At 36.9% G+C, this 25,949-nt stretch overlaps 2 protein-coding genes and 1 non-coding gene across 19 annotated transcripts; 1 reads left to right on the top strand and 2 right to left on the bottom strand.

Moving 5' to 3' along the window:
* Positions 1-561: 561 nt before the first annotated feature.
* Positions 562-11,147, bottom strand: LOC112705559 (uncharacterized). Of its 14 annotated transcripts, none has more exons than XR_003811322.2 (16): positions 10,713-11,147; positions 8,171-8,580; positions 7,218-7,350; positions 7,033-7,085; positions 6,791-6,887; positions 4,570-5,522; positions 4,103-4,228; positions 3,739-3,811; positions 3,384-3,429; positions 3,184-3,256; positions 2,664-2,729; positions 2,093-2,170; positions 1,835-2,007; positions 1,656-1,702; positions 1,324-1,524; positions 562-1,190 (listed from the first exon to the last, which is right to left on the bottom strand). XR_003811322.2 is itself a non-coding variant. In XM_025756402.3 (16 exons), exons 2-16 carry the CDS (start codon positions 8,536-8,538, stop codon positions 832-834), a joined length of 2,841 nt encoding a protein of 946 aa, XP_025612187.1. In that variant the 5' UTR covers positions 8,539-8,580; positions 10,713-11,147; the 3' UTR covers positions 562-831. The 14 variants fall into 14 exon arrangements, 8 of the variants coding, with proteins under 8 accessions (XP_025612187.1, XP_025612186.1, XP_025612189.1 ...); XR_011864399.1 differs by having other exon boundaries at positions 1,282-1,524; XR_011864400.1 differs by having other exon boundaries at positions 1,272-1,524.
* A 447-nt stretch (positions 11,148-11,594) lies between these two features.
* Positions 11,595-15,576, top strand: LOC112705560 (uncharacterized). 4 transcript variants are annotated; one of them, XM_025756410.3, is made up of 4 exons: positions 11,595-12,259; positions 13,099-13,231; positions 13,364-13,416; positions 13,562-13,926. In XM_025756410.3, the coding sequence occupies exons 1-4, from the start codon at positions 11,904-11,906 to the stop codon at positions 13,698-13,700; spliced, it is 681 nt and encodes a 226-aa protein (XP_025612195.1). In that variant the 5' UTR covers positions 11,595-11,903; the 3' UTR covers positions 13,701-13,926. The 4 variants fall into 4 exon arrangements, with proteins under 4 accessions (XP_025612195.1, XP_025612196.1, XP_025612197.1 ...); XM_025756411.3 differs by having other exon boundaries at positions 11,607-12,259; positions 13,317-13,425; positions 13,562-15,576; XM_025756412.3 differs by having other exon boundaries at positions 11,607-12,259; positions 13,317-13,416.
* A 1,657-nt stretch (positions 15,577-17,233) lies between these two features.
* LOC112708577 (small nucleolar RNA R71) lies at positions 17,234-17,337 on the bottom strand. The gene has a single exon (XR_003156429.1). It is a non-coding gene; the product is annotated as a small nucleolar RNA R71 (small nucleolar RNA).
* Between the last annotated feature and the right edge of the window lie 8,612 nt (positions 17,338-25,949).

Raw genomic sequence — 25,949 nt, forward strand, 5'->3', positions numbered from 1 at the left:
TTCCATCTTATTGTACACTTATATAGTATCACTTCGTCTTGTTCTCTTTCAGCCTTAATACTAATGCTTCATACATGAAACTTATCATGCCATCTTCACTACGCAATATAATAACACAATGTTCTAAACGAAATAAAACTTTCTATAATAAAACTAAATAACTTGGAATGAACAAAGTGATTTTCCATCAAAAGTATCATTTGTCATTGTCGTCTTCGTGTTCAAAACTAGCACATGCCAAGCCCAGAAATCCGCCACCAGCAGTGTTATCATTGTTAGGCTTTTCTTTCGCTTCTATGCTGCTTTTTGTTTTCAAATTAGACACCGCAGAGCAAGAATCTCCTTCTTGAGAAGGTTATGCATATTATTCTTAAACTTTATTCATGTGGACTTTTATGAATATTTGTATATAATATTTTTTTGGTGACATATTTGTATATAATATAGTATTATTAATATATTTTTAAAATTAGATTAAATAATTCTATTAGAAAATGTTATAGTAAATAATTTAAAATTACTTTATATTTTAAGACAAAAGAGTAGGTATTTGCAGTGCGGTTTGGATCAAAAACTCATTAACACTAATTTTATTTGCGATGCAGTTTGAAATGGATCGGATATTTTTACCGATCCAATTTCAAGTGGTTTCGATTAGATTGGATACTTCGTTCAATCTGGTCATAAATCATAATTAACTAAGCAGGGCAAATTCTTTATCCCGCATGGCTACCCTACTATATATTATTCCCTAATTTTCTCTACTGGTAATGTATTCTAAATTTACAACTATTCACATTTAAGTAATCAAATTTTAAGTGAAACATGCTGTCACCTCTTCAGGGCCCATCTCCGATCAATATCAGTGTAAACAAACTCCTGACAACGTACAATTCCACCGGCTCCACCAAAGCACAACCATCTCTCACTACCCTTGTTCATGTTCCATCTCACCCTATGCAAAGCTACCATTTTGGAAGGAAATACTTCTGGTATATTACCAAAATCTGCCTTCTCAGTATCATCCCCGAGATTACTTGCCGACGCATCATCTTTGCTAACAAGAGAATTACTTTCTGCTGGTTTTTTCTTGTCACTACCAGTCAGTTTTTGTCTTTTAGGCTGCTTCACAGAAGACAATGCTTCCTCAGATTCCGATGCCATACCCAAATCGTCATCACCACAGAGCGCTACCACAACAAATTGAAGAATCAGTAAATATTCTTGAGAAATTATTGCAGAAAATCAGATAAGTATATCATCAAATTTACAAAGGCAAACCAAAAGTTTGAGAATCAGGATTCGAAGCCTTCGCCATCTCACCGGTTGCACTTTTTCTCAGCAAGTCTCGAAAAGATTGAGCATGCCGAACCCTTTCAATGGACCTCTTTAATGGAAAGGGACCAGTTGAAACTGAACTATTGATCACAAGAGTTGAGTCCTCCTCAGTTACTGACCCACAGCGGAAGAATGGAACACTATGGTGTGAATCACCTATTTCTACTGCTTTAGTCGTAAGCTGACCTTAAAAAACATAGGTAAGAAATGGGCAGAAGGGCAAAGAAAATCAATTTGTATAAAGCATTAGTCAAGAACTGCTACAAATTTGAGGAATACCATCATGTTTGAGGAATATCCAACAAAATGTTACTCACCTGAAAACGGAAGACAGTACCATCTGCACCACAGTATGCAACCATGCCTGGCACAACATGATAATTAGAGACAACACATTATTTAAGTAGTTCATCATGATATTTAGATAACTTAGAGAGTCACAAATTACCATTAACTGATAGTTTGTTTGCAAAGAATATAACCACTAAAAAGGTACCTGTGTTACGTGACACTTGAACATTCCATATGGCAGAAGATGAGAGTGAATAAGTGTGCAACCAGGGTTGTCTTTTCCCATTGTATGTTTTTCCATTTACAGGGAATTCATTTGCAACCTTCACCAAGCTAATGGTTTTCATTGTCCCATCTTCAAAGGACATAATGATGCAACTATAAAACATAAACAAAACAACTCTAGGTTAATCATCATGATGAGGTCATACAGCAATTCTGTCCTGTCGAAATTATGCATTACCTTGGCTTTGGCAACCAATCCAGACTATATATGTTTCTTGGCACAGGTTGCATACTCCTCAAAGGACGAAATGGATTACTACAAATAGATTTTTACTAATAAATCAGAACACTGAACTAGGTTTTTACACAAATCTAGCCAAAGACCGTTTGTAGCGAGATATGCGCCTTGACATAATGAGATGTCAATATTCATCCTTTCTACCCAAGGAGAGAACTAATTACTCATGCACACGCAGATACAAAAAGAAATCGCAATTAATGTGCCATTTGAAGAGTGTTCACCAGTTTGCCAATCTTAGATAAGTTTTACAACGTATAATATAATTGCCCCAATATTTGGAAACAATATCCTCTATACAGAAAATTATATTCTAAGATGAAGGTGATATAAACGATTGAAAGACAGAAATTTAGAATAAACCTAAAATTAAATAAAATCTGGTCAAGGAATCAAGAAAGGAAAATTTTCATGAGAAAAGGTATTGTGCTTCTAGTGCATTGAATGCTTCAAAAGTTACAAAGTAGACAAAAAAAAAAAAAAAAGAAAAAGGAAAAGAAAAAGCACTAACCGCAGGTCCCAAAACTTAAGGCCTTCATGTCCAGCAGTAACTATTATATTGAAACTCTCAGGATCACTAAAATAAAACAACAAAAAACAAGATACAATAAAATTGCTTATCCTGATCAACATTACACAGGTAAACAATGAATAAGGCAGACTTACAAACCATACTATTAGACTTTCATCAAGAAGAAAAGGGGACAGTTACATGAATGAAATCAGTTGTCTGAGCACATTAAATGAAAAAAGGAAAATTCCACAACAATTTCAAAAGCCCACGAACACAATAAGTTTCATAAACTATGTAAATAACTAGATTATATTAGGTTGAAGCTGGAAATCAATTAGAATCTTTTCAATTTAACAAAATCGGAAAATACAGAGGTGAAAATAAAAATATAGAACAAATATTCAATTATAGTATTTTAATTCTTCCAAATCCTATAAAGACACAACATAGCAACAGAAAAATGTTAAATGCAATTAAATAACATGTCTTCATTGAATTGGTTTCAATCATTACTAACCCTTCAAACGGTGTCCAGGCGACGGCTCTAATAGGAGCTGCATCTCCCCTGAAACAAAGCACAGGCTTTGTATCTGCATATAAAAAATTGGGTCAGTAGAATAATTATTGTCTAGTGACTCTGATGACTTTGTTTTTCAACACAGCTACCTTCCCTAAGAATGAAATATGTAAACATGAGTATGGCAACAAAAACATTACCATCACATTTAGATGAAGTCTTTATAGAGAATTTCCACAAAGCAACCTTAAATATAAAGCAAAATACATTAGCAGATATACTTTATAAAGAGTATTGGGATGACAATATACTTATGTTTGAACTGAACAATGATGGTGAGAAACAAATTTAACAATAAATACAAAATTACAAAAATATATAATAAATAAGGGTAATATTATCAAAATGACTTCTCTTTATCCCTCCCAATAAAACATCATGAATGAATTTTTTTCTTAATCTTACTAACCTACTATGAAAAAATAAAACAAAATAAAATAAAATAATGAAGAAGCGAAGAACGGAAAATAGAAGAATAGTTAACAAAAATTATACCATTCCATCATGGCAGCCCACAAGTAAATAGTCATGAGGGGGCATGACAGACCACTCCACTGTCAACGGAATGCTGTGATATCAAACAATGGATGAAATTAAATCAGTGACAAGGCTAAAAGGAAACTTATAATTACCGGCATCAAGCAAGTTCAACTACCTTAGGCAGCACGGCATGAATGTTTTAAATTGAAGCACTTTTTTAAAATGTGCTCACTTCCAATTTACTTATCCAGTTATCAGCCAAGTTAAAATTAAATATGTTAATTTATTTTGCCCCTCGGTGATTGAATTCGTACAATTTTTCCCCTAAAAGGAACAAGTTAAGTAACACCATAAAAAGAGAAAGAAGAAGGAAGCATGCCTTTGTTTTCCACCACGCTTCAACATTGAGCATTTAAATACAGGTGCCAATTTTATAAAACGAGGATCAGTGCCCTCCCTATGCTTATAAATCTCCCTCAACACACGAGGAAGAGGAACCTCCCACCTGCAATTGAAACTTGACATGTTGATAAGGCAACAATAACAAGGAGCATCCCATAAAAGAGTTGTGAAAATATCTGATACAAAGAGATTTAATGTCAAAAGGAAATAGCATAACATATGAGAAGAGATGAATAACCATATAGAATAGAGTTGAACAACTCCAAACATAAATTACACCCCAATTTTGATATTTCTAATCTAAATTAAATTCCAAGATAGGGTGCTGTGCTATTCTACAAATTGCATCTGAATTATGAAAAATATCCAAATTTTCAACTACCTGTAAAATTTTTAAACAAGAACAATAATAATCAATAGGAGATGAGGCATCAGATATCTTACACTTCTAGAGATCCGTTGCCCAACAAGACAGCAAGATAGCCCATTCGGTGTTTGCTTACTGGGTCATACATGTTGCGCGGTTGCCATTTCACATCCCATGCCACCTTTCCATTATGAGCTAGGCAAGACACAAGTTTTGGCATAGTCACATTCCCTGAAATAGAATTAGGGGCGACTACATTACCCATTGCAGAGCTGCCATGAGGTTGACTTGAGTCATTCTCAACCTGTGTCAATAGTGCCGCATCTTCGTTGCATCCCACATCCCTATGGTTAGCTTTCAACCTACTACTTTTAACATGAGTTTCCAAGATAGTATTGCATGCAGAAGCAGCTTTCTTGGTTTGTTTCTGCTTTGCAACTGAACATTGTTGCAAGGCTGATTCATTGCGATATCCATCAGCTGCGCCTGAAAAATTTATTTCAGCTGAATCTTCTGGAACCTGAACTGCAAGAGCTTGCACAGCTTGATTCTCAGAATTTGAAGAACATACAGTAGCTTCTTTTGAACTCTTTTTAGGCCTTCCTCTAGGCCTCTTTATTTGTGCTGATTTTTCACTTGAGGCCTCAATTATTTTATGTCCTCTTCTACTCATGTCAATGATAGGTAATATTTCTTCATTGTTCCAACAAACCCCATCCGAAGCAGGAAGCTCAGAAGAACTTTCTGGAAACTGAACATCTAGGGCTGGTATGTACTGGGGGGTTTCACTATTTGTGTTATCAATTACTTTTCCTTTGGGATTCTTTCTAGGTCTTCCTCTAGGCCTCGTCACCTTTGTTGACTTGTCTTTTTTAGGTCTTTTTTTCCCCTTATTTGTTAAATAACATTTTTCTTCATCCTGCTCACGGATATTTAGAAGACACCATATTTGTATAACACCTCTACCAGTCAGTGGGGCACCCATCTTGTGGTAAGAAGAACCAGGTGGATGAGTAGCAACAGCAACAAACTAATACAGAATAAAAAATTGTCACCCAATATACAATATGTCAAGGTTATAAAAAAGAACAAAAATTATATCCTAAATTCCTAATAACTTCTTAGAAGAGCAAAGCTCATGCAAGTGCCGACTAACATCCAAGAAAGTAGTAACATAATAATTCCAAATACTTATCTGTATCAAGTATAACAATATAACATATGATAGTGCAATGCATTAAAAAGCTTTGTCAATTGCACTGCTATGATGGAAGACATGTTACTCCTTTCATCCATCTATTTCATAAATCTAGTTGACGGAAAACACATGGTTAGTATTGCAATAAATACAATACAAATCGCTGGAATTATCAAAATCACGCCTGAATCGCCTGAATCACATCTGAATCACTTGAATAGCAATTAATATTGCAATTTGCAAACTGATGATTCAGGAACTGGCTGGGTTCCGGGAGTTTTAGGTCAGGTCAAACGCGTCCCAGTTTGCAAAAAATTATTTTTTTCGCTACTTTTTTTTTTCAATCAAAGCCACAATTGCAGCCTACTCTTTACCTCTTCAGTTCCAATTTTATATAAGTGTTTAAAATCGAGGGAAAAAACAACTGTAAATTTCTTCCTTGCGGCGTTCTGCAACTGCAAGCACACAGGCAACATTCTTCTGCAAGTGAAGCACCATTCACTCAGCCTCAGATGCATTATTATTTGTTTTATTGAATCTTTGACTTCTTTTCTTTATATTATTTAATATCTAATGACTTGTGGAATTGTTTCTTGTCATTATTTTATTGTTGGAGGGCAATATGTTATGTTTGATATTGTTTTGCCTTATGCCTAGTACTTCGCTTGCTGTGTATTGATCATTTTGAAAATTGAATTGCAAAACTAATCCATAGTTTAATTACTTTCTGGTCATTTTTATTTCTGGATATTATTATGAGACATGAATTATATGGTTATTTAAAGGTTTAGTTTTATTTATTATTGTTGTTTATATCTTATGATACACAATAGAATACGATATGATATACGATACAGAAAATTGATGTTTTGATACACGATACGTATCCCTATTTAATAATCTGGGATGGGAAACCTCTCCCATCCCATGAGACTTCAAATAGACAATGAACCTTGACATGTTAGATGTCAAAACCAACAAATAGACAGAGTACACCATTTAGCTCATGTTCAAACTTCAAAAACTTCCCCATACAATAGTAAGCCAATAAAAAGTAGCTAAATAGATGGCTTGAAAGGCGGGAGAGAGAAACCAAGTACCTCACATTTAGCTGAACAATCAGGCCTTTCATCTATCCAAGGACACCAATCTAACGCCCATACAGGGCCTCCAACACACATCACAAAGTCTCTGCATCTACAGCATTTGAAGTGTTTGGCCAAGTTAAATGATGAGTAGCAATGGAATACGATAATTTGTCAGGAACTTCAAAGTGGGCAGTAATGCCCATACTGATGTCAATGGACCAAAAGACCACAGATAGGCAACATACTAGTGATACCTGGATTCCTGCAATTTGGTATCCACGGGTTGCTCTTTGCTTTGCACATCACACTAAGAACGATACACAAAAAGATAATGAATTGTTTGCAACACAACACCTGTAACATTGTTACTAATCAAGAAGAATTTTGATAAGAGGAGCTCTGAAGAAGAAAAAAATAAAAGGATACAAACAGCTTATACCTGGGGAACAGTGGCTGATGAGAACTGAGGCAAAGTTATGGCTCCAGCATCTTTTTCCTCAGAGCTCTGACATCTCTCAGTTATGTAACCAAACCTAATGCTTTTTGGTGGATACCTAAAATCTCTCCATTCTCTACACATTTGAAAAACAAACAAGCTAAGAACTACTTATTTTCATTCAAATTAACACATCCAAACAAACTCTGACTATCAAGCTGTTCTCAGCATCTACATCACTATTTTCTATTCTCGGGATATCTCTATCTAAAGTAAGTTCAAAACAATTTACATGCATTTCAAAAGAAATCTTGTATTGCCATTTGTTTCAACTTCTTTTTGACTGAAAATAGTGATCACTTTTACCAAAACAAATCAAAATTTTTTAGAAAATATTTATCTTAACCACTTAACTTCAACTCTTGTTATTTTAAAAATTTAAAAGTTTCTGAAACATTCTTTAAAGCAAAAGATGAAATAATTAACTTCTCTTAAACTGAAAAGTGATTCCTTTAGTACTTAAAAATCACTTTGTCCAAAACAAATTTAAATAATAAAAAATAAATATAGAAGCTAAAACAAGTGCACCTAAATATTCTACAAGCACATACAAAATTATTGTTTCCGTATAAAATGTACCCTATTATGATTATAAATACGAGATTATGTGTACATGTTTATAGCTAGAGTTGTAGCTGAAACATCACCAAATAACTACCTCTAATGGCTCAAGTAACTAACTTTAACAAACACTAAGATAGGTGACTCAGCTATTCACTAAGATGCTCTTAACATTAACAATGGGTATAACTTCAATCTAGAAGCAACTCAAAACAGTTTCTAACTGATTCATATGCAATTAAAATAAACATACCTCTAATAATATTATAATAATTACAAAGTTTAAACATATTACAACAAATTCTATTTATTTTTCAAAAATTGAAATTAAGTACCTTAAAAATGTGAGGGAGGAAGAGAATCTCTGAACCTCACTGTGCTGAAAATCAGTATTCTGATCTTCCCCGCATAGTGCTGCAATGTCATCAATGTATCTGAAGAAATTCTCAGCAGAATAGTCAAACGAAGAAACCCTAATCCCGCTACTAGTAGTAGCATTATTACTAGCGCCAACATCATTACCACTGCCATTGTCAATGCCTACAGTTGTAGCAGTAGCACCAGCATCAGCACCATTGTTTGCCGGTGCAGAATCTTCTGGAACATTTCCATCCTTCTTTGGTTTTGTTTTCATGTTCTTCTTAGTGTTCTTCTTTCCTTTGAGGCCAAAAAGTTCAGCGATGCAAAGCTCTTCTGCTTCCATTCCCTCAAGTTTTATAGAGACTTGAACTCTAAACGTGTTCCCCTGTTGTTGTTAACATAGTTACTAGGTAACCCAGTCATTATTAAATAAATATACAAAAGTATAAAAACACCAAAGGCCAACATCTACTAAAATAATACCAAAAAGCCAACATCTACTAAAATATAAAGGTATGTAATAAGGTAAGGAACAGGAGTTCAAGGAGCCATCTCAAGCAGGGAAGGGCGGGAACACCAAAACAGAAGGAATACTGTAGCAAAATAAGTAATATATAGCACACACCAAAAAAAATGAAAAATTAGCTAAGGCCAAGCCATGTGAAGGATAACAAAATAAACAGCAATAATTAACTAACAATAATTATTCATTCATACCTACACATTACCAGCAATCCAATAACAATACAATAACAATACATACCTAAACATTACCAGCAATCCAATAACAATACAATCCAATCCAATTATTCAATTGAAACAGGCAAACAGGCAATAACAATCCATTCCAATAACAATACAATCCAATCCAATAACAATACAAAGTTCACAGTTCTAAATCAGTAACATAGTTCAGTTGAAACAGGCAAACAATTATTCAATCAATTATTCAATCACTATATCACTATATCAATTCACACTTCACAGTTCACAAAAAAACAATTATTCAATCACTATATCACCATATCAGTTCACAGTTGAATGACTTGAATCAAAGTTCACCAAGGTTCTGAAAACCGGACCGGTCATCAAACCGTTTTAATCAGGTTCACTGGTTTACTGGTCCAACCAGTCCAACCGGTGGTTCAACCGGAAAAACCGTTTTAGAACAGCAACGCGTGATGGAGAGGGAAGATTGTTGGCTATTTGTCCATAGTTGATTCCAAAATCAGAACCACTTGTCTGTATAAAACTATAAATGTCTCTTGAGAAAAACACAGTTTTGAAATATCAGAAAAATAAAATGCTTAAATTCCTATGCTGAATAAGAAGAATAAGTACACAACCAAATTGATAGAATCATAAAACTAAAATGAATAATATATAAATTAATTTATGGTTTTTGATTCCTCTGAGGATGCAATGTAGTTTCTCTTTCATTCCATGAAGCTAAGAAGGAATAACATTCTGATCACTAAACAACTAGACTGGAATGTTCCATTAGCAAGAAAACATAGACAGAAACAGAATAAGATTACCCCAGATAACAAAATCAGTTTTTTTCATCAACTTTGTGTGGAATCAAAAGAGAATCATGCAGAAGTATACAAGTTACACACCAGAAATAGTGAGAAGCAGCATAAGCAGTTTGAAGTAGGAGGAATTGAATAAATTTGCATGGCCTTGACATGACTTTGACTAATAACACATATAAAAATATGCATTGAAAAAGTACAAAATTTCAATAAACATTACTAAACAGAGGCAAGAAAGAACAATCATCATTCAGCAACAAACATTACAAACAGCAACAAGTAATCACACTATTACCAAATTCAAAAAGAATGAAAACCAGATAACCCCAATCATAAACACCATTACCAAATTAAATAAAAAATCAACCAAAAATCACCTTGCAAATCAAAAACTCAATCTCTTGAACTCAATAATTACATCAGTTATCCAACTAAATAATTGCATCACAGTTATCATAAACAGATTTCAAAGCCTAGAAGCAGAGTGAAATTAAAAACATGAAGCATATAATAAATCAAAAGATCACCAATTGCAAATTTTTTAATAAGAACAGAAGTTAAGAACAATGAAAAATGAAAAAAGATTCAACAGTTTTCAACCCAATTTTAATAAAGCTCATCACAATGATTAACAACAACAAAAAGGACTGAAGGAACAGTGAATCAGTAACACGCAGTGCAAATTTAAAATTTAAAAGTTATCAATTTAAAATTTATCATCAAATACAATCAGTGAGCAAAACCAATCAACCAAGCACTGACTGAGTATTCTATTCTGATTCTGTGACTGGGAAGCTACAAATTCAGCAACAGATTCAAGTTACAGCAACAAATTTAACAAATCCAAGTAAAGTCCCGATTTACAGCAACATTTAGATTAGCAACAAGGCAAATTTGATTAGCAATTCAGCAACATGCAAAAATACAGGGAGAAGGGAAATCTGAAAACAGAGAACAGGGAAGCGATGGTGCAGGGACTCACCAATGGTCGACGGCGAGTCGGCGACCATCCCACGGAAGGCGACGAAGCAAAGACAATCCCACCAGTTGCTTCTGCCGCCGGCGACGAGACAGACGAACCACGAGATGCCAGTGACTGAGACGAGACTCGAGTGAGACTGGGAGGCAGAATCGAGCAGAGACAACCACGGACGACGAGCAGCAACCAACACGCACAGCTCGAGCACTCACTGGCGGAGGGAGGCGCGAGCAGCCGAGCACAGAGGAGAACGGCGAGATGCGAGCACCCGACGTGGAGGATCCGGCGAGAGGCCCGAGAGCACGAAGACGGAAGTTCTTGAGTGCGATGGACGGCGGCAGCAGTCTCTCATCCAACAGACGGCGACAACTATTGGTGGAGGCTAGGGTTTGCTGAAGGAAGGAGTTGGAGAAGGGGGGAATGGGGGATAACGCGTGCAACTTTTTCCCTTTCAAGGAGGTCGTTTTCTGTAAACCGGCCGGGTTTCGGTCCGGTCCGACCTGCCGATAACCGGCCGATTCAGTAGTTTATGAGCGATTTTTTATTTTGTGGTTTTACATATTGGACTGGATTGTTTTTTTTGTTGGTTTCCGGTTGAACCGGTTCGACCGTCAATTCGGTTCGGTTTTTAGAATTTTGGTGACTACTGACTAAGGTTTCCTTTGGCCCTTCAGCATGCAAAATGCGGCCTTTGGGGCAAATATCAAAAACCGGCCAGGTCACGATTCGGTTCGATCGGCCGATTCGACAGGCCAACATCGATTTTCAAATTCTGCGATTTCATCTTTTGTTCAAACCGTATTTGCTAATGTTCCCGGTTCGAACCAGTTTTTAGAACATTGGTAACTACTGTTTATTTTGTTATCCTTCACATGGCCTGGCCTTAGCTAATTTTTCATTTTTTTTTTTTGGGTGTGTGCTATATATTACTTATTTTGCTACAGTATTCCTTCTGTTTTGGTGTTCCCGCCCTTCCCTGCTTGAGATGGCTCCTTGAACTCCTGTTCCCTACCTTATTACATACCTTTATATTTTAGTAGATGTTGGCTTTTTGGTGTTATTTTAGTAGATGTTGGCCTTTGGTGATTTTATACTTTTGTATATTTATTTAATAATGACTGGGTTACCTAGTAACTATGTTAACAACAACAGGGGAACACGTTTAGAGTTCAAGTCTCTCTAAAACTTGAGGGAATGGAAGCAGAAGAGCTTTGTATCGCTGAACTTTTTGGCCTCAAAGGAAAGAAGAACATGAAAACAAAACCAAAGAAGGATGGAAATGTTCCAGAAGATTCTCCACCGGCAGACAATGGTGCTGATGCTGGTGCTACTGCTACAGCTGTAGGCATTGACAATGGCAGTGGTAACGATGTTGGTGCTAGTAATAATGCTACTACTAGTAGCGGGATTAGGGTTTCTTCCTTTGACTATTCTGCTGAGAATTTCTTCAGATACATTGATGACATTGCAGCACTATGCGGGGAAGATCAGAATACTGATTTTCATCACAGTGAGGTTCAGAGATTCTCTTCCTCCCTCACATTTTTAAGGTACTTAATTTCAATTTTTGAAAAATAAATAGAATTTGTTGTAATATGTTTAAACTTTATAATTATTATAATATTATTAGAGGTATGTTTATTTTAATTGCATATGAATCAGTTAGAAACTGTTTTGAGTTGCTTCTAGATTGAAGTTATACCCATTGTTAATGTTAAGAGCGTCTTAGTGAATAGCTGAGTTCTCATTTGTAGCTGAGTCACCTATATTAGTGCTTGTTAGAGTTAGTTACTTGAGCCATTAGAGGTAGTTATTTGGTGATGTTTCAGCTACAACTCTAGCTATAAACATGTACACATAATCTCAGTATTTATAATCATAATAGGGTACATTTTATAAGGAAACAATAATTTTGTATGTGCTTGTAGAATATTTAGGTGCACTTGTTTTAGCTTCTATATTTATTTTTTATTATTTAAATTTGTTTTGGACAAAGTGATTTTTAAGTACTAAAGGAATCACTTTTCAGTTTAAGAGAAGTTAATTATTTCATCTTTTGCTTTAAAGAATGTTTCAGAAACTTTTAAATTTTTAAAATAACAAGAGTTGAAGTTAAGTGGTTAAGATAAATATTTTCTAAAAAATTTTGATTTGTTTTGGTAAAAGTGATCACTATTTTCAGTCAAAAAGAAGTTGAAACAAATGGCAATACAAGATTTCTTTTGAAATGCATGTAAATTGTTTTGAACTTACTTTAGATAGAGATATCCCGAGAATAGAAAATAGTGATGTAGATGCTGAGAACAGCTTGATAGTCAGAGTTTGTTTGGATGTGTTAATTTGAATGAAAATAAGTAGTTCTTAGCTTGTTTGTTTTTCAAATGTGTAGAGAATGGAGAGATTTTAGGTATCCACCAAAAAGCATTAGGTTTGGTTACATAACTGAGAGATGTCAGAGCTCTGAGGAAAAAGATGCTGGAGCCATAACTTTGCCTCAGTTCTCATCAGCCACTGTTCCCCAGGTATAAGCTGTTTGTATCCTTTTATTTTTTTCTTCTTCAGAGCTCCTCTTATCAAAATTCTTCTTGATTAGTAACAATGTTACAGGTGTTGTGTTGCAAACAATTCATTATCTTTTTGTGTATCGTTCTTAGTGTGATGTGCAAAGCAAAGAGCAACCCGTGGATACCAAATTGCAGGAATCCAGGTATCACTAGTATGTTGCCTATCTGTGGTCTTTTGGTCCATTGACATCAGTATGGGCATTACTGCCCACTTTGAAGTTCCTGACAAATTATCGTATTCCATTGCTACTCATCATTTAACTTGGCCAAACACTTCAAATGCTGTAGATGCAGAGACTTTGTGATGTGTGTTGGAGGCCCTGTATGGGCGTTAGATTGGTGTCCTTGGATAGATGAAAGGCCTGATTGTTCAGCTAAATGTGAGGTACTTGGTTTCTCTCTCCCGCCTTTCAAGCCATCTATTTAGCTACTTTTTATTGGCTTACTATTGTATGGGGAAGTTTTTGAAGTTTGAACATGAGCTAAATGGTGTACTCTGTCTATTTGTTGGTTTTGACATCTAACATGTCAAGGTTCATTGTCTATTTGAAGTCTCATGGGATGGGAGAGGTTTCCCATCCCAGATTATTAAATAGGGATACGTATCGTGTATCAAAACATCAATTTTCTGTATCGTATATCATATCGTATTCTATTGTGTATCATAAGATATAAACAACAATAATAAATAAAACTAAACCTTTAAATAACCATATAATTCATGTCTCATAATAATATCCAGAAATAAAAATGACCAGAAAGTAATTAAACTATGGATTAGTTTTGCAATTCAATTTTCAAAATGATCAATACACAGCAAGCCAAGTACTAGGCATAAGGCAAAACAATATCAAACATAACATATTGCCCTCCAACAATAAAATAATGACAAGAAACAATTCCACAAGTCATTAGATATTAAATAATATAAAGAAAAGAAGTCAAAGATTCAATAAAATAAATAATAACGCATCTGAGGCCGAGTGAATGGTGCTTCACTTGCAGAAGAATGATGCCTGTGTGCTTGCAGTTGCAGAACGCCGCAAGGAAGAAATTTACAGTTGTTTTTTCCCTCGATTTTAAACACTTAAATAAAATTGGAACTGAAGAGGTAAAGAGTCGGCTGCAATTGTGGCTTTGATTGAAAAAAAAAAGGAGCGAAAAAAATAATTTTTTGCAAACTGGGACGCGTTTGACCCCTGGTTCTGAAAACCGGACCGGACCGGCCGATTTATCCGGGTTAACTAGAAATCGGTCACTTGGCCGGTCTGGTTGACACCTAAAATTGTTCTGCAAAAATCGGTGAAAAACCGGCCGAACCGGCTGGGCTTTTAAAGATTCCGGTTTTTTATTGTTGCTTGAAACGGCGTCGTTTTTTACGCAGACAAAAAAAAAAGAGAAAACCCATACGGTTAGTACAGAAGGTTCCCTCTCCCTTCACTTTCACATTCACACAACCTAACCCCAATCAGAGAACTCAAACAAGAGCAACCCCCACCAACAGCTGCTTCTCACCGACTCACCCTCTTCTCCTCATCATGGAACGTCGTCGTCGTCGCTCGCGTCGCCCACTTTACCATCGCACGTCGGTCATCTTGTCGTCTCGCCTCTTTGTCTCTGTCGTCGGCTCGCCGCCCAAATCGCCTCTCTGCTCGCCTCTCCGTTCTCCGCGGCGAGTGTCTCTGCATGCTTCTTAAATGTCGTCGGAGGTAAACTCCTCGACTCTAACCCTTAATTAGTAGCAGTAGCCAGCAAGTTTACAGCTCTCCAGATCTGAGATCCAGCGTTATCACAGCGGCCAGATCTGAGATCTACCTCTCCTTCCCGTTCACCTACTACTCCATTGATCTGTCTGCCAGGTACTGATTTCTGCTCATTTGCTTGTTTATTTTTTTAATGCAGAGTTCAATTTTTGAATTCCTGATGTTGTCAGTATGAGAAATCTTTTCTTTCTTGCTGTTATGGAAATTGGAATCCCTAGGATTTGGAGCTGAGCTAGCATGAGTTTTTGTGGAATCTTGATCTGGAAGAAGTGTTAGAAGCATGCGTTTTTCACTTTTTTTTTAATTTCAAAGCAATTCTTATTGTATCTGAGTGTTTGTGGTGGTTCTTGAAGTCTGCAGTGTTAAATCTTGCATTTGGTTGCTTTTGGAGGAAATGTTATCGCTCAAGGGCATCCCTACGTAAGCTTGGAAAGAAGAACATTTTTTTTTCTGCATTTTGTGTCTTAAGACTTGTTTTGATGATGTTCTGTATCAACATTTGAGAGACAACTTGTATGCACTTAGACTGTCTTTTGCTAAGATCACTCTTCTGAAACCAAATTCCTGGCCTTTTAATTAAACCGATTCAATCACGGTTCGATCCCGGTTAACCATTGAACCACTGAACCAGTTACTCGGCCGGTTCAATGTCCGGTCCGATTTTCGCAACCTTGGTTTGACCTCACCTAAAACTCCCGGAACCCAGCCAGTTCCTGAATCATCAGTTTGCAAATTGTAAAAGATTTTTAAAATTTAGTTGTTTCTTGTTAATCAAGTCAAAATTTCAATTTCAAAACTTTATCTTTTCAAATCTTTTTCAAAAATCAAATCTTTTCTATTTTTCTTTTTAATATTTTTGAAATTTTCAAAACAAATTTTCAAATTCTTTTTCTTAATTTTGTTTCATATTTTCGAAAACTTTACTAACAATTAATGTTTTGATTCAAAAATTTCAAGTTTGTTACTTTCTTGTTAAGAAGGGTTCAATCTTTAAATTCTAGAATCATATCTTTTAGTTTCTTGTTAGTCAAGTCATCACTTTAATTTCAAAAATCAAATCTTTTTAATTTCTTTTTCAAATCTTTTTCAAAATAAATTTCAAATCATATCTTTTCTAAATTTTAATTTCAAAATCTTTTTCTAACTTCTTATCTTTTCAAAAATTTTATTTTCAAACCTTTTCTAATTAACTACTTGACTTGTTTGTTTTAATTTTAAAAGTTTACTATTTCTTATTTTTTTCAAAACCTCCTAACTAATTTCCTAATTCTAATTTTCGAAAACCACTAACCACTTTTTCAAAAATCTTTTTAATTAACTAATTGTTTTAAATTTTAATTTTCTTCTATTTCTTTTAATATTTTCGAACACTAACTAATTAATTAAATAAAAACAAAAATATTTTTCTTTTTCCTCTTCTTAAAATTCGAATACTCTCTCTCTCATCTCTTTCTATTTATTTTATTTATTTACTAACACTTCTCTTCTACTCATAATTCGAACCCATCTCTCTTCTCTCTGTTCGAATTATTCATCTACTCTCTCTACCTCATTCTTCTATTCTTCTATTGTTCTACTCACGTAAAGGAATCTCTATATTGTGACATAGAGGAGTCCTCTTCTTTTCTGTTCTCTTCTTTTTCGTATGAGAAGGAACAGTGATAAAAATGTTATTGTTGAAGCTGATCATGAACCTGAAAGGACTCTGAAGAGAAAGCTAAGAGAAGCTAAAGTACAACACTCTAGAGAGGACCTAACAAAGATTGTCGAAAAAGAAGCAAAAAAAGCAGACATGGCAGCCAAACCTGTCAATAATGGTGGAGATGTAAAGAAGGTTCTTGGTGACTTTATTGCACCAACTTCCAACTTCTATGGAAGAAGCATCTCAATTCCTGCAATTGGAGCAAACAACTTTGAGCTTAAGCCTCAATTAGTTTCTCTAATGCAGCAAAATTGCAAATTTTATGGACTTCCATTAGAAGATCCGCATTAGTTCTTAGCTGAATTCTTGCAAATCTGTGACACTGTTAAGACCAATGGAGTTGATCCCGAGGTCTACAGACTTATGCTTTTTCCCTTTGCTGTCAAAGACAGAGTTAAGATATGGTTGGACTCACAACCTAGAGAAAGCCTAGACTCTTGGAAAAAGCTGGTCAATGCTTTCTTGGCCAAGTTCTTTCCACCTCAAAAGTTGAGCAAGCTCAGAGTAGAAGTCCAAACCTTCAGACAGAAGGAAAGAGAATCCCTCTATGAAGCCTGGGAAAGATACAAGCAATTGATCAGAAGGTGTCCTTCTGACATGCTTTCAGAATGGAGCATCGTAGGAGTTTTCTATGATGGTCTGTCTGAATTGTCCAAGATGTCATTGGACCACTCTGCTGGTGGATCTCTTCATCTGAAGAGAACACCTGTAAAAGCTCAAAAACTCATTGAAATGGTTGTAAATAACCAGTTCATGTACACTTCTGAAAGAAATCCTGTGAATAATGGGATGGCTCAGAAGAAAGGAGTTCTTGAGATTGATACTCTGAATGTCTGATGAGCGGATAATTTGTACGCTTTTTGGCATTGTTTTTAGTATGTTTTTAGTATGTTCTAGTTAGTTTTTAGTATATTTTTATTAGTTTTTAGTTAAAATTCACTTTTCTGGACTTTACTATGAGTTTGTGTATTTTTTTGTGATTTCAGGTATTTTCTGGCTGAAATTGAGGGACTTGAGCAAAAATCTGATTCAGAGACTAAAAAGGACTGCAGATGCTGTTGGATTCTGACCTCCCTGCACTCGAAGTGGATTTTCTGGAGCTACAGAAGCCCAATTGGCGCGCTCTCAACGGCGTTGGAAAGTAGACATCTTGGGCTTTCCAGCAATGTATAATAGTCCATACTTTGCCCGAGATTTGATGGCCCAAACCGGCGTTCAAAGTCACCATCAGAATTCCCAACGTTAAACGCTGGAACTGGCACAAGAATGGGAGTTAAACGCCCAAACTGGCACAAAAGCTGGCGTTTAACTCCAAGAGAAGTCTCTACACGAAAATGCTTCAATGCTCAGCCCAAGCACACACCAAGTGGGCCCGGAAGTGGATTTTTATGTCATTTACTCATCTTTGTAAACCTTAGGCTACTAGTTCTCTATAAGTAGGACATTTTGCTATTGTATTTTCATCTTTAAATCTTTGGATCTTGGTAGCAATCTTTTGATCACTTTAGATCTTAGATCATTAGGAGGCTGGCCTCACGGCCATGCCTAAACCTTGTTCTTATGTATTTTCAACGGTGGAGTTTCTACACACCATAGATTAAGGTGTGGAGCTCTGCTGTACCTCGAGTATTAATGCAATTACTATTGTTCTTCTATTCAATTCGGCTTATTCTTGTTCTAAGATATCACTTGTTCTTCAACTTGATGAATGTGATGATCCGTGACACTCATCATCATTCTCACCTATGAACGTGTACCTGACAACCACCTCCGTTCTACCTTAGATTGGGTGGATATCTCTTGGATTCTTTAACCGGAATCTTCGTGGTATAAGCTAGAATTGATGGCGGCATTCAAGAGAATCCGGAAGGTCTAAACCTTGTCTGTGGTATTCTGAGTAGGATTCAATGATTGAATGACTGTGACGAGCTTCAAACTCGCGATTGTGGGGCGTTAGTGACAGACGCAAAAGAATCACTGGATTCTATTCCGACATGATCGAGAACCGACAGCTGAATAGCCGTGCCGTGACAGGGTGCGTTGAACATTTTCACTGAGAGGATGGGAGGTAGCCACTGACAACGGTGAAACCCTACATACAGCTTGCCATGGAAAGGAGTAAGAAGGATTGGATGAAGATAGTAGGAAAGCAGAGAGACGGAAGGGACAAAGCATCTTCATACGCTTATCATAAATTCCCACCAATGAATTACATAAGTATCTCTATCTTTATCTTTATGTTTTATTCATCATTCATAACCATTTGAGTTTGCCTGACTAAGATTTACAAGGTGACCATAGCTTGCTTCATACCAACAATCTCTGTGGGATCGACCCTTACTCGCGTAAGGTTTATTACTTGGACGACCCAGTACACTTGCTGGTTAGTTGTGCGAAGTTGTGTTTATGCCATGGTATTGAACACCAAGTTTTTGGATTCATCACCGGGGATTATTTGAGTTGTGAAAAGAAGAGATCACAATTTCATGCACCAATGTCATATTGGCTCAGAACAAAATATTGACTCAGCAAGTCAATATGATATTTTAGAATCTGACTAGAATGCAAGCTGCATCCGACAGTGCTAAAGAAGCCTCCTCTGAAGGAGAAGCTTATGACCCTGAGAATCCTACAATGGAAGAGGTGAATTACATGGGAGAATCCCATGGAAACACCTATAATCCTTCATGGAGAAATCATCCAAATTTCTCATGGAAGGATCAACAGAAGCCTCAACAAGGCTTCAATAATAATAATGGTGGGAGAATTCGGTTTGGCAATAGCAAACCTTTTCCATCACCTTCTCAGCAACAGACAGAGAATTCTAGGCAGAGCCTCTCTGACTTAGCAACAATAGTCTCTGATCTATCTAAGGCCACTCTCAGTTTCATGACTGAAACCAGGTCCTCCATCAGAAATTTGGAGGCACAAATGGGTCAGATGAGTAAAAGAGTTACTGAAATCCCTCATAGTACTCTCCCAAGCAATACAGAAGAGAATTCCGAAAGAGAGTGCAAGGCAATAAATATATCTAAAGTGGCCGAACCTGGAGAGGAGGGAAGGGTAGTGATTTCCAGTGAGGAAGACCTTGATGGACGTCCACTGACCACTGAGGAGTTCCTTATTGAGGAACCAAAGGAATTTGAGGCTCATACAGAGACCATAGAGATTCCATGGAATTTAATGCTACAGTTCATAAGCTTTGATGAATATTCTTCCTCTGATGAGGATAAAGATATTGTTGAAGAGCAAGTTGCTCGGTATCTAGGAGCAATCATGAAGCTGAATGCCAAGTTATTTGGTAATGAGACTTGGGAGGATGAACCTCCATTGCTCATCAAGGAACTAAATGCCTTGGTTCAGCAGAAATTACCTCAGAAGAAACTGGATCCCGAAAGGTTCTTAATTCCTTGCACCATAGGCACCATGACCTTTGAGAAGGCTCTGTGTGACCTTAGTTCAAGCATTAACCTCATACCACTCTTTGTAATGAAGAAACTGGGGATCTTTGAGGTACAAGCTGCAAAAATCTCACTAGAGATGGCAGACAAGTCAATGAAACAGGGTTATGGACTAGTAGAGGATGTCTTAGTAAAGGTTGAAGGTCTTCACATCCCTGCTGACTTCATAATCCTAGACACTGGGAAGGATGAGGATGAATGCATCATCCTTGGAAAACCCTTCCTAGCCACAGCAAGAACTGTGATTAATGTGGACAGAGGAGAGGTAGTCTTGCAATGGAATGGGGACTACCTTGTGTTTAAGACTCAAGGTTCTTCCTCTGTAACCATTGAGAAGAAGCATGAAAAGCTTCAACCAATTCTCTCAATACAGAGTCAAGCAGAGCCCCCATATTCAAACTCTAAGTTTGATGTTGGGAGGCCACAATCAAGCTCTGAGTGTCTGTGAAGCTCTGTAAGCGCTCACTGTCAAGCTATTGACATTAAAGAAACGCTTATTGGGAGGCAACCCAATCTTATTTATCTATATTAATTACTTTTTCATTACATTTTCCACTGTTATTTTATGTTTTCTTTAGGTTGATGATCATGTGGAGTCACAAAAACAGCTGCAGAATCAAAAACAGAAAAAAATAGCACACCCTGGAGGACAAGCTTACTGGCGTTTAAACGCCAGTAAGGATAGCAGAATGGGCGTTTAACGCCCATGCAGGCAGCATTCTGGACGCTAAACACCAGAATGGGCAGGCAAACTGGCGTTTAACGCCAGAAAAGGGTGCAGAGCTGGCGTTAAACGCCAGAAAGGAGCACCAACTTGGCGTTTAACGCTAGGAAAGGCAGGGAAGCTGGCGTTTAACGCCAGGATAGGCAGCAAGGCTGGTGTTAAACGCCAGAAAGGGCTATCCAGAAGGCCTTTAAACGCCAGAGAGGAGCAGTGATCAGAATTCCTTGACCCCTCAGGATCTGTGGGCCCCACAAGATCCCCACCTACCCCAACTCACTCTCTCTCCTTTTCACACCTTTCCATAACACTCTTCCCCAAATACCCTTCACCAATCATATCAATTCCTCTTCCCCAAAAGCTCTTCACCAATCACATCCATTCCTCTTCCCAAAACCATCATACAACCCTACCTACCTCACCATTCAAATGAGAAGGCCTAACCTCAAGCCCGTGGCTAGAGGATGGTTGGAGTTCATCCAATGCTCTATTATTCCTACTAGCAACTGGTCTGAAGTTACTGTGGACCGGGCCATCATGATCCATAGTATCATGATTGGAGAAGAAGTGGAAGTTCATGAGATCATACCTCTAGAACTATACAAAGTGGCTGACAAGTCCTCCACTTTGGCAAGGTTAGCCTTTCCACATCTCATCTGTCACCTATGCAATTCAACCAAAATTGTCACAGAGGAAGATATCCTCATTGAAGAGGACAAGCCCATCACTAGAAAGAAGATGGAGCAAACAAGAGAGCCCGCTCATGGACCTCAACAAGAGCATGAGGAAATTCCTCATCAAGAAATCCCTGAGATGCCTCAAGGGATGTACTTTCCTCCACACAACTATTGGGAGCAACTCAACACCTCTTTAGGAGAATTGAGTTCCAACATGGAGCAACTAATGATAGAGCACCAAGAGCACTCCATTGTTCTCTATGAAATCAGAGAGGATCAAAGAGCTATGAGGGAGGAGCAACAAAGGCAAGGAAGAGATATTGAGGAGCTAAAGCACTCCATAGGATCTTCAAGAGGAAGAACTAGCCGCCGTCACTAAGGTGGACTCGTTCTTTAATTTTCTTGCTATTTGTTTTCTTGTTTTTTTCGTTTCCTATGCTTCATGTTTTGTCTAAGTTTTTTGTCTTTATTAATGATCATTAGTGTTTAGTGTCTATGTCTTAAAGCTATGAATGATTCCATGAATCTCTCACCTTTCTTAAATGAAAAATGCTTTTATTTACAAAAGAACAAGAAGTGCATGAATTTCGAAAATTATCTTAAGAATAGTTGATTATTTTGATGTGGTGGCAATAATTTTTGTTTTCTGAATGTATGCTTAAACAGTGCATGTTTGAAGTTGGAATTAAGAAAAGTTGACTCTTTAAAGAATAATGAAAAAGGAGACATGTTATTGGTAATCTGAAAAATCATAAAATTGATTCTTGAAGCAAGAAAAAGCAGTGAAAAATAAAGCTTGCGAAAAAAAATAAAAAGAAAGAAAAAATAGAAAAAGCCAATAGCTCTTTAAACCAAAAGGCAAGAGCAAAAAGCCAGTAACCCTTTAAACTAAAAGGCAAGGGTAAAAAGGATCCAAAGCTTTGAGCATCAATGGATAGGAGGGCCCAAAGGAATAAAATTCTGGCATAAGCGGCTTAATCAAGCTGTCCCTAACCATGTGCTTGTGTCATGAAGGTCTAAGTGAAAGGCTTGGGATTGAGTGGTAAAAGTCGTGATCCAAAGTAAAAGAGTGTGCTTAAGAACTCTGGGCACCTCTAACTGGAGACTCTAGCAAAGTTAAGTCACAATCTAAAAAGGTTCACCCAGTTATGTGTCCGTGGCAATTATGTATCCGGTGGTAATACTAGAAAGCAAAATGCTAAGGGTCACGGCCAAGACTCATAAAAAGTAGCTGTGTTCAAGAATAAAAAAGAACTTAACTAGGAAAATCAATAATATTATCTGTATTTTGAGTTCCCAAAAAGGCTAACAATTCTGAACTCCAATGGATAGTGAGATGCCAAAACTATTCAAAGGCAAAAAGTTACTAGTCCCGCTCATCTAATTAAAATTAAACTTCATTGATATTTTGAAATTTATTGTCTATTCTCTTCTTTTTATCCTATTTTGTTTTTAGTTGCTTGGAGACAAGCAACAATTTAAGTTTAGTGTTGTGATGAGCGGATATTTTATACGCTTTTTGGCATTATTTTTAGGTAGTTTTTAGTATGTTTTTTTTTTACTTTTTATTATATTTTTATTAGTTTTTATGCAAAAATCATATTTCTGGATTCTACTATGAGTTTGTGTGTTTTTTTGTAATTTTAGATATTTTTTGGCTGGAATTGAGGGATCTAAGCAAAAGTCTGATTCAGATGTTGAGAAAGGACTGCAGATGTTGTTGGATTCTGACCTTCCTACACTCAAACGCGTTTTTCTGGAGCTACAGAAGTCCAATTAGCACGTTCTCAATTGGACTGGAAAGCTAACATTTTGGGCTTTCCAGCAATGTATAATAGTCCATACTTTGCCCAAGATTTGATGGCCCAAACTGGCATTAAACGTCAGCTAGAGACCCTTTTCTGGCGTAAAACGCCAGAAGTGGCACCAGAAGTGGAGTTAAACGCCAAACTAGCACTTTACTTGGCGTTTAACTCCAGAAAAGAGCTATGCACGTGTAAAGCTTAAAGCTCAGCCAAAGCACACACCAAGTGGGCCCCAGAAGTGGATTTCTACACTATCTACCTTAGTTTACTCATTTTCTGTAATCTTTAGTAACTAGTTTAGTATAAATATTACTTTTCCTTATTGTACTAGACGTCTTGGTTATTCTGGTTCCCCTTCTGGGGCCGAAACTAATGAACATCATTATCACTTATGTATTTTCTACGGTGGAGTTTCTACACCTCATAGATTAAGGTGCGGAGCTCTATTGTTCTTCATGAATTAATGCAAGTACTATTGTTTCTCTTTCAATCCATACTTGTTTCTTCTGCAAGATATACTCTCGTACTTAATTCAGTTAAGTCAGAATGAAGGGGTGACCCGTGACAATCACCCACTATCTTCATTACTCGCTTAGCCAAGATCCGCGTGCCTGACAACCACAAGCGGTCTAATGATGTTCAACGTAGTCATTGGACGACAGCTGTAGTATAATCTCTTGGGTTTCTGATCCACGAGTTTGACTTGCATATCCTGACAACAGAGCATTCGAATTCGTGAGATTAGAACCTTCGTGGTAAAGGCTAGAACCAATTGGCAGCATTCTTGAGATCCAGAAAGTCTAAACCTTGTCTATGGCATTCCGAGTAGGATCGGGGCCGGGATGACTGTGACGAGCTTCAAACTCACGAATGTTGGGTGTAGTGACAGTGTGCAAAAGGACAGAGAAGTTCTATTCCGACACAAGTGAGAACCGACAGATGATTAACCGTGCGGAAGCCGTGCCTGGACCATTTTCACTGAGAGGAGAGAATCCGACAGATGATTAGCCGTGCGGTAGCCGTACCTGGACCATTTTCACTGAGAAGACGGATGGTAGCCATTGACAACAGTGATCCACTAACATACAGCTTGCCATGGAAGGAAGCACGCATGATTGGATGAAGACAGTAGGAAAGCAAAGATTCAGAAGTAACAATGCATCTCCAAACGCTTATCTAAAACTCCTACCACTGAATTACATAAGTATCTTTTATTTTATTTTATGTTTTGTTTATCTTTTAATTATCAAAACTCATAACCATTTGAATCTGCCTGACTAAGATTTACAGGATAACCATAGCTTGCTTCAAGCCGACAATCTCCGTGGGATCGACGCTTACTCGCGTAAGGTATTACTTGGACGACCCAGTGCACTTGCTGGTTAGTTGTACTCGGATTGCAAAAAGTATTGGTTACAATTTGGGTGCACCAGGGAGCTCTTCATCAATGTGGCTTGTGCTTGAATCCATCCTTGAACATCCATCAATCCTTGGACTTCCATTGTGCTTCATCATTCAAAGTTAATAACTCCAAACTTTGATGGAGTTCTTCACAAACCATGGGCTCCCAAAGATGATCCTCCTTGTGTGATCTGGGATCCCACACTTTATTTTCACACCCGTCTTTGAGTTGATCATGGTGATTCCCTCCGGGTGGCGAGCAAGATGAATTCTCATGAAGGTACCAAACTATCCTCCTAGACCCATCCATTTGAGCACTAGTCCAATCCATGCTCCTAAATTTTGAGCTTCCAACCATAATGAGCCTAGACTTACAACGCCAACCACTAAACATCCTCCTCTTACGCTTAATTCCTCAAAGTGTCCTAAGTTGGCCATCCGTTTCAAGCAAACCAAATTCAAATGGGATAATAAAGCTAAGAGTTATGAGTTTTACCCACTCAAATAAAGGATTAGATGTCGACTTTGGTGGCGGTTCCCAACGGTCTTGATAGAGCACGTTCCACACCCGTCCATCCCCTTCTAGAGGATTTCACCACTTGGCAAGGTTCTTCAAACTATCATTCATTACACACTTACATACAATTTTAGCTAGTTTTTGGTTCTTGTATTCTAGAGAGAGAAACATTGGCTCCTCTCTAGATCAGGTTTGATTTGATCTTCCCTTGTTAAATTTTTGAATTGGATCTTTTGAATTTGGTTTCATTACTTAATTTGAATTCTCTAGTTATAATTTTATTTAGATCTTGTGTTGAATTTTATGTTTTATTGTTATTTCCCTTTTGTCTTCTCACTTTATGAATTTCATGGATCTTTAATTTCTAGTAGCACATTGATGTTCTCTATGATTGATAATGTTAATTGAGTTGTTTTCTATTGATAATTGTTAGTGGGTACTTGTAGTTTTCAATTACTTTGTAATTTGAATATGTCTTTAGTTGATGCATGTTATGTGTTTGATGAAATATTTCCTTTGATTATGGAGTAGTTTTCTTTACTCTTGGCTTAGGCTAAGGGAATTGGGTAAACTTGAGTCATTGGGTATAATTGAGTTGGTGATTCGAGAACCCGTGATGATCAATTTGA

This window comes from Arachis hypogaea, chromosome 8 (genome assembly GCF_003086295.3).
Source record: "Arachis hypogaea cultivar Tifrunner chromosome 8, arahy.Tifrunner.gnm2.J5K5, whole genome shotgun sequence".
In the NCBI taxonomy this organism is placed as follows: Eukaryota; Viridiplantae; Streptophyta; class Magnoliopsida; order Fabales; family Fabaceae; genus Arachis; species Arachis hypogaea.